The sequence below is a fragment of the Pelecanus crispus genome, chromosome 14 (genome assembly GCF_030463565.1).
Source record: "Pelecanus crispus isolate bPelCri1 chromosome 14, bPelCri1.pri, whole genome shotgun sequence".
In the NCBI taxonomy this organism is placed as follows: domain Eukaryota; kingdom Metazoa; phylum Chordata; class Aves; order Pelecaniformes; family Pelecanidae; genus Pelecanus; species Pelecanus crispus.
In genome coordinates, this window is record NC_134656.1 from 18277728 (window position 1) to 18292408 (window position 14681).

The 14681-nt window shown below is 39.5% G+C and overlaps 1 protein-coding gene across 2 annotated transcripts in view; it reads right to left on the reverse strand.

The window, feature by feature from the left end:
- PHF20 (PHD finger protein 20) overlaps positions 1-14681 on the reverse strand; it is a 71334-nt gene that overhangs the window by 42777 nt on the left and 13876 nt on the right. Inside the window, exons 6-13 of one of the 2 annotated variants that reach the window (XM_075721014.1) lie at positions 14306-14420; positions 7807-7978; positions 7525-7609; positions 6678-6757; positions 2728-3115; positions 2221-2328; positions 1051-1242; positions 51-224 (exon numbers count right to left, since the gene is read on the reverse strand). In XM_075721014.1, coding sequence (XP_075577129.1) covers positions 51-224; positions 1051-1242; positions 2221-2328; positions 2728-3115; positions 6678-6757; positions 7525-7609; positions 7807-7978; positions 14306-14388 — 1282 coding nt within the window. In that variant the 5' untranslated portion in view covers positions 14389-14420. Of the gene's footprint in view, positions 1-50; positions 225-1050; positions 1243-2220; positions 2329-2727; positions 3116-3152; positions 3286-6677; positions 6758-7524; positions 7610-7806; positions 7979-14305; positions 14421-14681 lie in introns of those variants that run through there. The other variant, XM_075721015.1, reaches the window with a different exon arrangement.

A 14681-nucleotide genomic window follows, 5' to 3' on the forward strand; every position in this document is an offset into this window, starting at 1 on the left:
AGTTGTCTTAAGAAATGCATCAATATAAAATACGAAATCAAAATTTGAACCTGTAGTGGCAGAAGGTTCTTGAGTTCTGACAGTAACAGAGGAAGACTCAGCGTCTTCAACTTTTTCTTCCTGTAAACTGACATCCGTACTGAGCGCTGTGCTACGTGATGTGTTTCCAGGAGATCCTTGCTCACTGAAACTTTGGTCAGATTCAACAGGAACTTCTAACTGGACTAGAATGGAGGAAAAAATTTTCATTGAGTAAAATGCACACAAAAACATACTCCAGAACACTGATGTGTGTGTTCATCACATTACAGTGGAGACAAATATCCATCCATGCTCAGACTGCTTACTGTTGTATTAACACAAAGTTAAGTTTTTACAAAACAGCTACTTGTAGCAACCCTCTAAATTCAGAGCTGCTTAGAAACCCACAGGCTGCTAACTCTTTATAGCCTAAAATGGGCCAGGTCTCCTCAAACCATTATCAGAGCTCCCCCTGAAAGGAAAAGGCAATGAAGCACAGGGCAGAAAAAGGGAACATTATCTCCACCCAGTCTAAGAATAAAAGCATCCCATTCAGTGTTTTTAGTGTTCAACAAGAGGATTAAACTGTAAAATTAGCATTCGGGCTACTTCTTTAATCTGAAAGTGTTAAAACTTTGTAGTTACCTTATTTTCACAAGCATAACCTGCATCCCTTAACAAAAAAACCAAACCCTACACACCACCAACCAACCACCAACAACATTTCCTTTAAGTTATTTTACAACCTATGGAGCTCTGCTTTTGCAAGGCCCGTTATCCCCGCCAGTTATCCTTCTACTGGAAAAGCTCCCACCACGCAAGGCAAACGCTAGGGTTACTGATGGAGAGGGAATGAAAAGCAAAAGGCAATCAGGGCAGAGACAGACATAAGCTTTCCTTGAGTTTTCTCTGCACTGCTCATGAAATGAGGCTTTAATTGCAGATATAGAGCCTGCAGGTTATGCAAGTGAAAATATAGTGCTTCCAACAACTAGATGACTGCTGTGCCACCACAAACCCAAAGTATACCAGGAAGCTGCTTATCCTTCTCAGATTCCTTTTGGTTAGATGCTGCATCCTTCAAAGGCTGAATTTCTGTTGAAGCTGTGATGTGATCTGTATTTAAAATCTCATGGCTAATGCTAGATGAGAGTCTTGAAGATCGTCTCCTGATCTGGTCTCTTTCAGGGTTATCTGAAGTGTTCTTCAATTTCTCCTGAGCTGGAATAGACAAATTTAATGGTACCATGCAGTAACAGGATTACCAAATAGCTCACAAGCAAACTCTGAAGACCTCCCCTCCCAGTGACAGTTTGAAAGTGTGTTTTTTGAAGGGCTGAGGTTCATAGCAAAAGCTAAACAGCCCTGGTGATTACAGCTCTCTGTAAAAGCTACGATCATATTAACAGTTATAAATAAGCATAAAAATAGAGCAAAAGCCTATCATCTTATAGTTGTCTCAACTTTTTCTTTTAGTAACAGATTTGAAGTAAGAACACAGATCAGTATCTTACTGGTAAAACATTGCTTTAAACAACAACTGTCCCACAAACATAAGCAATACTACAAGTTAGATGAGACAATTCAGACACACAACTTTGACCCTAGCTGGATAACGTATGCACACTGAAGTTTTAAGACTTCGTGGTCCTAAAGAAGGGAAAGACGTCCGCCTTCACATCTTCATCTCCTTGTTCATGATACTGCTGTAGAGAATATAATTTTCTTTCCTCATCAACACACTCAAGTTCTTCAACGTCACTACATCGCATACCAAGATGAAGTAGAAGCTATTAGACTGCAGTGACATGAATATTTATCTAGTATTACAGTTTCTTTGCTAAGCAATGTGGTAGATTCTCCACCTAGTAACTAAAGAGTTTCTACAACTAGAAAAAGGCTTTTATAACCTACGTATTGGAGGCAACATAATAACTGCCTCCCCTCTATGAACTTCTGCATCAAGACACAGCTTGTGGCTCCTTTATCCAAACCCAGCTTCCAAGATTTAGGAGGGAATTTCATGATTATGTTACATACGATGGCCAATTTAAGACAGACAGGTGCTGCATTTCAGCCATTTCATGTATCACAGTTCAAGGTTAATACTACAGACTTCCCCCCCCCCCCCCCCCCCCCTTAAGCTTCAAGAACTTATATGTGCAAATACTGAGAGTTGAGTACCAAAAAAATACTCACACAAGTTTTTTTCAATCCTGGGACGCTTTGATGGAACTTCACCTCCTTTAGGTATTTTCCGACGTCTTAACTCCAAAGTTATGGGCTGCAGCGTCTGAGAACTTGGCTCTACATATTTAGATACATACAGAAGAAAAATTGACTGGTATGAAGCTGCCAAACTCTTCAAGACATAAATTCCCAAGCCTCACAACTTAAAATACTGGACTTGCATAAATACAGTTTCACCTGGCTTTCCGAAGGCTACATATTAGCATTTAATCCTACTACAGACATGTTCTATAATACATGAAGACTACTTGCCTAAATCCAATCTCTGACCAAACCACTAAAGCTCCAAATCTGACTAAAAAGTATGCTCTCAGCTGTCCTAACCAAGCCTAAACAAAGATGAATTTAAAAGTTTCTAGAGACTTACACCGTGAAAGAGCAAGATACTTTTCATTCCTTTAGCAGTTTAGAAGGCTTCTATCAAAATGACCTAAACATTTAAGTTTAGCCACATACCCGCTGGAGGTGTTATCGGCGGTCTTCCACGTTTTCGTTTAGTTTCTTTTGTGTTTTCCTGTGGACTCTTTACATTGTCATTCTCGGGCTTCTTCTCAATTTGTGTATCTACTGAATATTCCATATCATTCTCTGATATATTCTCTTTATCTTCTTTTCCATTCTTAGATATATTCTTTTCTGAGACCTTGCCCTTTTCTGAGATGACTATCAATTTTCCTTCTTTATCAGGCTGCTTAACTCTTTTCTCAGTCTTTAATGTCTTTTCATCCTTGTCTTTCTTTGCATTACCTGTTGCTTTCCTCTGTTCTTTAAATTTCTCCCGCTTTTCAGGAGATGACGGAATTTCATTACCTCTTTCCTTAGGCTTAGCATTACCCACAATATTCTAGAATAAAGAGAGTGACATATGAAAATTAACGTACTGCAATCTGAAGTCCTTCCGCGCCTATTTAGCAGACTGGCACGCTTGTTCAATTTTTCAAAGGATAAAAGCATATATTCTATTGCAACCCACAGATTAAAAATTAGAGGCACTTGATCCGTTCATGGACCCACACAGCTTCAACAGGACAGTGCAACAGATTCGCTCTTTTCACAACTCAACGGCATAACAGATTTGCTGTTTCTTTGTTCTCATGTGCAGGTTAGGTCCATACTAGCTTGCACAGTACTGCTCAAAGCCTATTTGGGACACTGAAGAAAGAGTGGGAGTCAAGAGCACAGAAAAGGGACAAGCTTGACCACTTGGATGCAAAAACTGTCTTCCTTTCACAAAAGTATCTCATTCAAAATAGACCAGTATTTGGTCTATAATTATCACTGCTGCTGAAACGCGTTAAGTAAAGAGTCATGTAAAGCAATTGCAATCACCAACTTCATCAGGAGCCACATGATGTTAAAATGTACACATCTAAATTTAGAAACAAAACTTTAAACTTTATCTTTCTGTAATGCGTTCAGCGTTAAGAGGACATGAAAATCCTTAATAGTCCCTGGCCAGCAAGCTACTGATACAATATTCAACTGTAATCTCATTTCCCCATCGTTCTTATATAGTAACACCAAACCAGGAGGAACATCCCTGTATCAACAGGTCATTGCTACTCAATGTCCTTTCCATTTTGTGTCAAGTTTCATATTAACACCACCTGGGGGGGATGCTGATTTTTTTTTTTTCCCCTTCCAATGACCCTGCTACAGGCTGTCCCAGAACTTCTCTGCTCTGATGAACAGAAACCTTCTAACTTTACACCTGGATTAATAATTTATATTTGGTCATGTGGCAACACTGCCTCTAGTTGAACTAACTTCCCTCTTCTTGTTGCCTAATAACTTGAAGCATTAAAGAGCAACCATACTCCTTTCCAGACACAGTTCTGCAAGGCACAACAAGCTTAAACTTTGAACGAGGATCAGAGGACAAGAAAGGCTAAATACCTCTTGATACCTCTTGGGGAAGGAAAGCAGAACAGCCGATTTGAATTATACAAAATTCTGAGAATACACTTAAGACTCCCCATCTCCTTGTACTACACTACATCTTGCTTCTTCCTATCTCTACGTAGCTTACACAAACTGATACATTTTAAGATTGCCATTTTCAGACCACAGTTCTAAGAAATAATCTTGATGCAACAAAATGGTGAATGTGCAATCTGCTCCATCCTCTAAGATATTATTTCAGCCATACTTGGCACAGAGGTGATTAAAAAAAAATAACTTTTTAAAAATGTGAGATCAAATTGCTGTATATTTTGTGAAAACAGCTAGGCAAAGGGGAAGAAAGTCTTTCACCTTCCTAGGTGTCTGAGCACCACTTTTACCAGCCATCATAAAAAAAAAGAAATCTGTCTTCTGTAAATTCCTTAAATGCCACAGCTATGGGAGAAGCTTCAGTGGAAACTCAAACATTAGTAAAACCACCTCAAAAAACAACCCTCAGACATTAGGTTTCATCAGTCGTGCTGCTCATAGAACCATCCGATTTGAATTAAGTATGTGGTACTGGAACACACATGAACCATCTTAATCAACTTATTCTCTAGAAACTCAGCCATAAATACAGTGTGTCTGAATTACCTCCTGATGTTACTGAACTCTTAAAAGCTGTGTGCCCTTGCATAAGTACATTCACACTGTGCAGGTCATTAGCATTTTACCATCATTCTTCAAGACAACGTTACACCCTCTACATAGGGTGTAACAGACAGAGTAACACTGTCATTAAAGAAAAGATGACCAGCTTATCTTGCTCCCTTCAGAAATCAGATGGGTTTGGGGCTTTTTTTTTTTTTTTTTTTTAAGAACAGCTAAGATATAAGCCATGTGTGTCTTCATGGCTACAGTCTCTCATACTGATGAACAGGAACAAGACACTTTCCTTCCACTGCCAGCATGCCACTACGTTAGTGCTGTATCTGAATCCACACCTTAAGCAACTTACATTCACAACTGAATCTTGAGCTCTCCAGTGGCTCAAGTATTTTTTTTAAACTTTACTTCCAACTGTGTAAACAGAGCTCATTAGGAAATTCTCCCCTTATGCTTTTTTATGCTGAAGGACAAAGTGTTCTAGCATAACTTATCTCTTGGGTGAAGAGAAATCTTCCCAGCCAGTGCTTAAAGGGAAAAGAAAACAAACTCCTTTCAAAACCTACCCAAAGCTATGCAGAAACATGAAACTCCCTAAAGGAGAGAGGAGAGACAAAATATTTTGTCGTTCTTATGCAGAATATTTCTTAAGATTGTTCAACTTCATGTATTTAAGGTTAAATATGGTAGAAATATTTCTTGTGGCAATGAAAATTCTTCAGGTAGTTCCCTTGTGAGTATTAGTCAACCCTCAACCAGGCACAATTATTACCATTTGAAAGCTATTAAGAGCACTTTGTGGCAAATTGGAAATAGTTTTCCCTTCCAGCTTGGCAGATACACAAATCTGGAGACCTCCAAGGAATGGCATGCCTCTTCACAACAGTGACAGATTTAAATTGCATCCATTAATATTCATTACTGGAATCTGTACTTAAGACTTGTGTTGGGGGGAGGGATTCAATTTCTTTGTTCAAACTCAAAGTTCCAGAAAACTAAAAGCAGAAGGCATGACTAAAAACACAGGCTATAGCTACCACAGAGGAATGCGTGGCAAGATCTCAAACTTAAAACCTTTCCTGCAATGAAAATTATTCTGAAGCAGGTACTTAAGTTTTAATCAAGTTACACAGGACTAGAACTTGTCAGCCTTTCCTACAAAGTGCCCGCACATGAAAACTGAAGTACAAAGCAGCACTTCTTCCTTCTGACTGTGAGCAGGACAAAAAAAAAATTTTTTTTTTTTTTTTAGAATGGCTCACTACTACTTTCCATCACAAGCTGAAGGTTGAGCCCTCAACACTGAGCCAGTGAATGGTTGGTAGAATAGCCAAACCACAGAAGCAGAACGTGGTTTAGTAAAAAAAGCTTATCTTCTTAAAGTTGTGGAGTAAAAGATTACTAGACAGCTTCCTTGAAAGTCTCAAGACAATCAAGTAGTTACTTTGGGAAAGAATAGTTTCTGTACACTCCGTAGTTCCCATCCCTTAATTTTTAAGATTCATGTATTAAAACTAATCTCAAAACACGTGAAACAACCAAAGTGTGCTTCAATAACCTATCACTAGCTTTAGTACAAACATTCTGAATCTTCTGATGATTTTTAGGAAACTGTTTTATTTATATGCCTATGATTTCTTTAGTTCAAGAGATGCATTCATGAGAACATGAACCTGAGAGCTTTGCAAATCATACCATGAAGATCTGTATAACCTTTTCATTTTAATGGATTTTATTTCAGTTGTGTTATACATATTACAGAGATGTTTCATTCATTTCACATTTTATAGTTCATCAGATTTAGCCACCTGAACTATTAGTTTTAGAATACACTAGTAGCACAACACAATACTTACCTGATCTTTGGAAAAAGCTTTGACATGAATGTTTTTGACAGTCTGAACTACGCCATCATAAAACTTCACAGTGTACGTACCTAAAATTTGAAAATAAAGTGTAACAGAAATAAAGATCAGAAGTTATTTAAGAGAGCATCTGCTAACAGCTCCAATACTCTAGGTACATACTTAGCTCTAGATAAAAGCTGCCTTATCTGTGTTGTTAGAAACTTCAACAGCTGAAGTCTTATCACAGGCCAGGTAAGGGAGAAACAGTGAAGTTACCAAAATAATTACGGTAAGTGTAAAGGTGCATGTCTAAGCTTAAGACTTACTCCTTAGATATACTTTCCTTACAAAACCCCAAAGTATTTTTGGTAGAATACTCCAATAGATAGTTACACAGGTTTTTTCTCCTTAATCTTACAACATATAGTCAATCTACAGAAAGCACAGCACAAGCACAAGTCCTTCATGGTTACCTACTGATATTCAAAAAGGAAAAGGATGGCTGTGCTTCCCCCCTCCTCCCTCCATTTGTAAAGGGTTTTTTCAGCTCTGACACTAGTTTTACTGCAGTTACATGCATCTCAACAATAAACTTAAGAAGAAACAACTTTTCCCAAATACATACTTAAAGGAACTGCTGACTGGATATCCCAGCAGAAAGTTCTTTTATCTCATGAAAAGGTTAAGAGGTTAGGTTAAAAAAGTTGATGGCAGACTAAAACATATAATTGAAAATAAAACTTTTCACAGTTGTTTTCTGTCTGCTCTACTCTCTCTCCACTTAAGCAAAAAGGTTAGAATACAATTAAAAATGCTTTACTAACAATGCATGACAAAACCAAAAGTGACTCCTTACCATCTTTGTTAACAGAAGTAACTTTGGCTGGATAGAAGCGACAGTCAGACCAGCATGCCAATACCTGATCATTTATATGAAATCCCTACAAGACAGTAGTTAAAAGTGTTTTCATCTGAGAATTACTGAAACATACAACTTCATTAGTTTTCCGATATTTAAGATAAATCATAAAACTCCTACAGCAGGCAACACAGCAACAGTGAAGCATTTTAGTGGTCGTAATTCATACAACTGCACATCAAACTGTTATGTACTCAAGTGTCTCTATTTTCTACTTACTGCACAACCTTCTTCCTCATGTAATCCTTCTTTTCTTAACTGTATCTTCTCTAAGGGACGCAAATAAGGACTGTCCCAACAAAACCATTCATCGTATCTATGGTTCCAGCGTTTAAAATGGATAAGTACTTTTCCTTCTTCATAATCAATTTCTTCAATGTGAGCTGGATACCTGGTCAAAAGGTAGATTTAAATATTTCAATTAAAATAAGGTAAGCTGTCTCAGACACTTAACTACAGTACAAAGAATTACACAAATGGGGCTTTCTGCACGTTCAAAAGCAAAATATCTGAAGATCTGCTTGCTCAGGTGTGATGAGGAGCTGAGTTACTATACCTAACAACCTTTAGTTTCTACAATCTTAATATTATTTGATGTATCACTTGTATAAGCAATAAACATGCTACAAAATGCCTTAGAGCTCAGCACAGGACGAATCCCAAAACTGAACAGCAAAGGCAAGCATTGGCTGCAGGAAGAGGAGACAACTAAGGAGTTCTTAGTCCAGGGTAGGAAAAAATCTAACTAGAGATCACAAAGTCAGAAAAACCTTCCCTACACCTAGAAATTTCACATATACACAAAAATGATAGCTTCAGCTCCCTCTTATCAAGAGTAACACCTGGAGGTCAATACATTCACTTCTCTCAGAGATCCATCAACAGGCATCATGAATCATCCTTCCAGTGTAACATCAAAAGTCTAGCAGACACACTAAACCTAATTTAAGTTTTAGATTCTCAAAGTTTAAATTTATCTGCAAAGTCCTGGGACTTTTAAATAAAAATCTCTCAGTATATTGGAAGTATAGGTATCTGAGAACAGTCAACTCCAGTTGTTTCTCATCAGGAAGACCTTATAAACTATGCATTTCTTTAATTGCATTGGTAATTTGTAACTTCAGTAAGTATTTCAGAATCATAGCATATTTCACTATCTCAACTAAAGATAACATCCCAAATATTGATGTTTTCCCCTCCACAATAATAGCACCAGAAGAAAAATCTTCACTTGTCAGTGTTTTCAGTTATTTGTGGAAGAAAGGCAAGGCCCCGCTCAATTCTTGAACAAAGGGCTGAAGAAAAAATCCAAATCCACAAGTATTCTTTACCTTAATCACTTAAAAAACCAGAACATGGGGTAGAAAGAAATGGCATCTCGAAAGGATCAAGCCTGATGCTAAAAATAAAACCCAGACATGTCAGAATTAAGACTTAAATGCAACACAGACTACTATCCTACAATCCTACACAGATAAAAGAAAAGCCACCTACAACTGAAATTCTTCATCAGATCCAAGATACGTCCAGTCATGACTTGTTCAAAGAGAGCTACAAACAGGCCACGCTAGAGACTTACACTGCAACCACAAACTAAGGCCCTGCCTAACACTCAACGCCATGTGCCTCAAGCTATGCCATTAGTTCTTCCCAATATATCATCAAAACACATGAGCAAAGGCTGTGGAGGAGAGGAAGACAAATGGGAGACACTTACGGCAGGAACATCTCTAACTAGTTACCAGCTTCCTAGGAAGGAAGTAACTTCCTTTGTGCGACAGTCAACATATTTCCTATTTAGGTAACGCCAAGCACTGCCCTGCACAGGTTCACAAGGGGGGAATATTCAGAGTCTTTCCATATATAACAACATAGTTCTATTAAATGTGGTTTATTCTTAGGTATCTCAGCAACTGCCTATCACCAAGTACAGCTAATGACAAAAATCAGCATCCAGCTCCCTGCAAAGTACAGCAAGAACAGGGGTATGAATTCCCAATGCCTCTCAACAAGAGGCTAGCCAGAAGGCCGCTTCTGCCACCAGGACTGCAATGGACCTAGGGCTTACTCAGATTCTCAAAGATCAAGAGGGAATCTTGACAGAGTACTGGAGCTCAACATTAAGCTAACAATCCAGTCCACGCAGATAGCCATCTCTGGTAAACATACTTAACCCAATGACTTTCTCCCACTGGGGAGAGACAAGCCCAAGTGACAAGAGCCAACTAACTCTATGATGCAAGACTGTTCCCACCTTCATACCCAGTAAAAGGAGGAACCTTCTCAACCAGAAGATCCATTATCCCAGAACCATGCACCAGTATCATCTGCACCTATCCCACCTCACCTTCTAGAGACTCCCTGATGGGGGAAAAGCTGATTTATCATCAAGAACAGCAAAAACATACCTGACAATGACACTAAATTGCAGTCTGGTTGAGAGCCAGTGTGGGTGAACTGGACCTCTCAGCCAGCTCCTGGATAACATGCTGGAAAGTCTGAACAAATCTTTTTCTGAAGCAACCAACATCAGCAAACACGTTCAGTGCTCTTGACTGGAACAGTAAACCTATCAGAAGCTGCACTAGATCTATCCATGAACTCTGACAGCTCCCTCCCTGACACCACCTTCCTTTCAGATGCAAAACACAGTGCTGGCAACTTCGAAAGGTTCATAGGCTCTCAACAGCTCTGAGCACCACACATTGACAGTGCAAGCTTTCTTCCTCCAACATTTGTCCTCTAGCCTTTGACGCCTTGAGCAAGGTTGCCACATCAGGAGCGCCAAGTCCTCACAGATCTATACAGAAGAGAAGCAATACAGCATATCCATAAACATGCACCAAAAAGCCTGTGAACATGCCAAGGGGTAGAGGTAACTTGAAAGAAATTCAGACTTGTTTATCAAGAAAACATACTATGGGAGGATACACAAAGTGAAAGGCCAATAGCTGAAGCCTGACTAAGGCCTGAAAAGAGAGAAGGAGAAGGAAAAAAAAAAAAAAAAAAAAAGAGTACAACTGCCATGTGTCCAGGGATGGTCCAACAAACACATCCTCCCCCAAACCACAAAGGAAGCATTTAGCTGACTCCATAGGTCTAGACAGCTAACTGATCCTGGGTAAGAAATTTCCAACTGGTACTGATTTGAATATTTATCTAAACACACTGCAGAAAACAAGCTGAAATCAGACACAACTTCTTGCAATATACTGGGAGGCCAAAACAAGTAGCTTTCCAGCTCAATTCAAAAGGAATGGTGAGCACGTACCTTTCAAGGCCTTATGCGCTGGCTAAACAGTACGGGAAAACCTCCAAGATGCCCGAACTGTTGGCATTAGTTTTGATAAGAACCCAAGTGACAACCAAAAGCTCAACAACATAACTCTCAACAGACAGGGGTTAGCAATGACTGGCAACTTCAGGCTACTGCTGTCAGAGCAAACAATATGCAAATGGGTTTATTGTAGACACAAGTGTAAAACCATCCTCTTCTCTGAGGACATAAGTATCTGGAAATTCAGAATCAGAGTGCTGACTGAAAGAGTTCCTACCTCTCAGTCCTGGACTAGTTTGTCTCCCTTCTCCTTTCCTATATACCAAAATGGAATTGCTGTAAACCCCCTCTCTCTCAAAGCTAGGAAGGGACCAGCTTACTGCAGTCAAAGCAATGCTGAGAGGAAAGCATCTAGGAGAACCAGTACTATGAAGAACAACAGCTATGGGGTTTCATCTTTTCAGTACTGACACAAAGTCCTGAGAGCATGAGCGATTAAACTCACAGGACTGACAATCTCTACCTTAACATGGTAGCACAATACTCTAACAATACAAATCTTGTTCTCAATACTCAGGAGCCTCAACCAGAACCAAAAGCCTCTTTGTATCCATTTTACTTGCACCACAGACAGAAGAACTTCAGAGAGGTGTCATTACAATAAGGTAACACAAGAGGTGTCATCATTTGCCTACTGCAGGCATCCAGTGCAGAGTCATCCTCTTTTCAGTAAAAGATGTCTGCAGCTAGCCAGCACTGAAGAGTTTAAATGATCCAATGCAAGAAGTTTCAAGAACTCAATTCAGCCGGAACAGCGTGCACACGTACATCGTTACAGCTAGCCTCTCTGGGATCTCTCCATTTAGGACTGCGCTACTGGAGCAGTCCCACCACTCCATCCTCTGAACTCCAGCACTGTGTACCAAGAGACCTTTCAGCATGCACGGATGCGCTGCCTGACGGCCAGATCTCTCCCCCTTTAGTGTCCTGAGGTCAACAGAGACTGTCACAAGCCTTTCATGACATCTTTGATGCATCAACCAAGCCAAGTACCAGAAGTACTCGATGCACTCCCTGGAGTTCGAATCTAGGAAGTGATAGACAACTGCTCCAGTAACTGAAGTGCACTTCCAATACATTATGATTCCAGATACAACAAAACAACCTTTGATAAGAGCTCTAAAGATGCAAAATTCACTTTGCACTTTGGCAAGGAGCAGACTCTTCTGCTGGCATACACAAGTTTTTTTTCCTCTTCAGTAGGGTTGGCATCACATCCAAACACCCTGAAAGTCCTGAACTAGCATTTCAGGGCACAAGCCACTGCCATGAAAGGCAGGTAAATGGGGCTCTGAGACAAAATACTTTCCAAAGCACTACTGCCATTTGAGAAGCAGTGCTGGCCCATAAACTGACTGGTGTGTTTGGTACTGAGCACAGAAATCAAAGCCAGCCCTCTGATCAAACAGGAGACTTCTGCCTACATTTAAGTGCCAACATAGCAACAAAAGTACACACAAGAAAGCTTGGACCTAGACCCTAGGTCTAGCACTGGGAAAAGCAAGTATCAGCAAACAGAAAGTTTTGTATCTATGTAAAAGGAGTGCATTGTAACCACACCACAGAGTGGTCCTGTTGACACAGCATCGGGGACAGTAGGAGGGGAAAAAAGAATTCTGCTGTCCTCTACAAATCCACACCTGGGGAGGTGTGTCAGCTTATCACCACAGATACTGCTAAGAGAAAATAAGCCCCCAGCTCTCACAAATTTTGGTTCACAAACCCTGAAAACAGAAATACACACAGATCACCAGTCAAGGAAACATGGACTTTCTGATCTAGGTTTCAAAAGCTTAGCAAGCAAAAGATAACTTTCAGAACTGGAGGGTTAATAACTAAGTTGTGAGATCAAAGAGTTGCAAAACACTGGGCATGAGACAGGTCATTTAAGATCAAGTGTTCTTAAAAAAAAACAAACAACATGGCTTGGTTTTGGACATGTAGCATAGCCAAAATTCAAATTTAAGCCAAGTGATATGTGGAAAGTGTAGCAGGTGTTGAATTTCCCCCCAAAAGTTTTCCCATGTAAGAGCTGTGTAATCCCATACTTTGAGACACAGTTGTTACCCAAACATGTCAGAAGGGTAATAGTCATGGACACAAGTTATTAACCTTACTCAAACACGGTCTATACTAAACTGCATCTTTAATAACCCTACATTACAGACAGGCTAAGAAATCCCACTTTTGTAGGTGTGTAGAAGTCCCACTTTTTTCTTGCTGTATAAACAAAGCTCAAGAATACAAAAGATGCATGCAGATTCAGATCGAAGTCCTACCTACGCAACTCTCGGTTACAGAGGAAAGCCAACATAACATGCAAGTATGATTTAATGTTCGACTTCATGTTGTTTCCATAAAGAGCTATGTTTACTCATTTTCACAATTCCAATCCCCTTGTACCTGGAAAGTAGAGAAATACTCTGCATGCAACCAAGACTTTTTGGAACAAGTACCCTATGTCTAAGGCAGCATTCCATCCTTCTAGGATGTCCAGATGGTTTTCAACACTATGACTCCCGCACACTTAATGTGCCGGCAGGTTCTAGAACCTAAAGTACAATCATGTCTAACACACATAGACTTTTAAATACAAGTCAACTATAGCTGACTTCAGGAGAGAGAAGATATCTTCAGGAACTAACACCACCCAATTAATTCCTGTATTTAAGAAGTCTTTGCCTCCAGCAATTTTCATTGTATGCCTCATTCACTGAGCATTATTAAATGCTAATTTTTGAGCTGACTTCCTAAAACTAACAGAGTTAGAAGGCTCAAAGTTAGCCCAAGTAACTTTCAGGCCCTTCTTCCCCTTCCTACTATAGTGGTTAGTCAAGAAAAGTGTTCTTCCTCAACTGAAGTCTGCAAGACAGGCTCCAGAGCAGACTTCTTAGTGTGGAATGTGTTTCCCCACCCAGTTCTTTAATTCTAAAGCTGAGCACCCTCACATGAGCACAGGCCTAACAATTTCAATCAGACTTGAAAGCCTATGAATTCACAACAGCAATGGGAAAGGAAGCAGTGAGGAACTACTTTGGGTATTCTGTACTGCAAAGGATTTACCTCTTCACGTCTGCTCTACAATCTGTGTATAGCACAGAATTTAAAATGTGAATTCAGGAGTACCAGAGTCTGAAGTCCCACTAGATTTATGCATAGTCCTATTTCCCAGACACAGATAGCACCAGTACACTTCTTTTTAAGGGCCAGCACAACATATCAGCATCTATCGCCCATTTCAACCACTGGTATATAAACTTCTATAAATTAACTACTTTCCTACAAACCAATGACCAGTACTCTAAATATTGTACCAATACAAAATGTTTAAGATATTAAAGACTTAGAGTTAATATAATATGAATGGTTTTAAAAAAATACCAGTTTTTTAATCTGTCACGGGCTTCCAACTGGGCTCCCACCTCAAAGTTGATCCCTCTTCTATTCGGAGGATGTTTTGTCATTTTGTAATATCAACACTGCTGATTTTATTCCCCTGAAAAATGCAATTAAATATCAATCACTAATCAAGACATACACAAAATAAGCTTATGCACCATAAACCCCAAAAGCTAGATGTTAAGGGACCTCTGTATTTTTTGTTTGCAGGAAGTAATGGGGGCAATTATCTCTTAAACATGGGTTCCCAAGTGGCAGTGTGCAGAATCATTCAAAAAATGTGTTCAAAATGGTAGCTACTGGACCATGAAAGATTGAAGCTCAACCTTTGTCCATTGGTCCAAGTGCCAGGTCAATT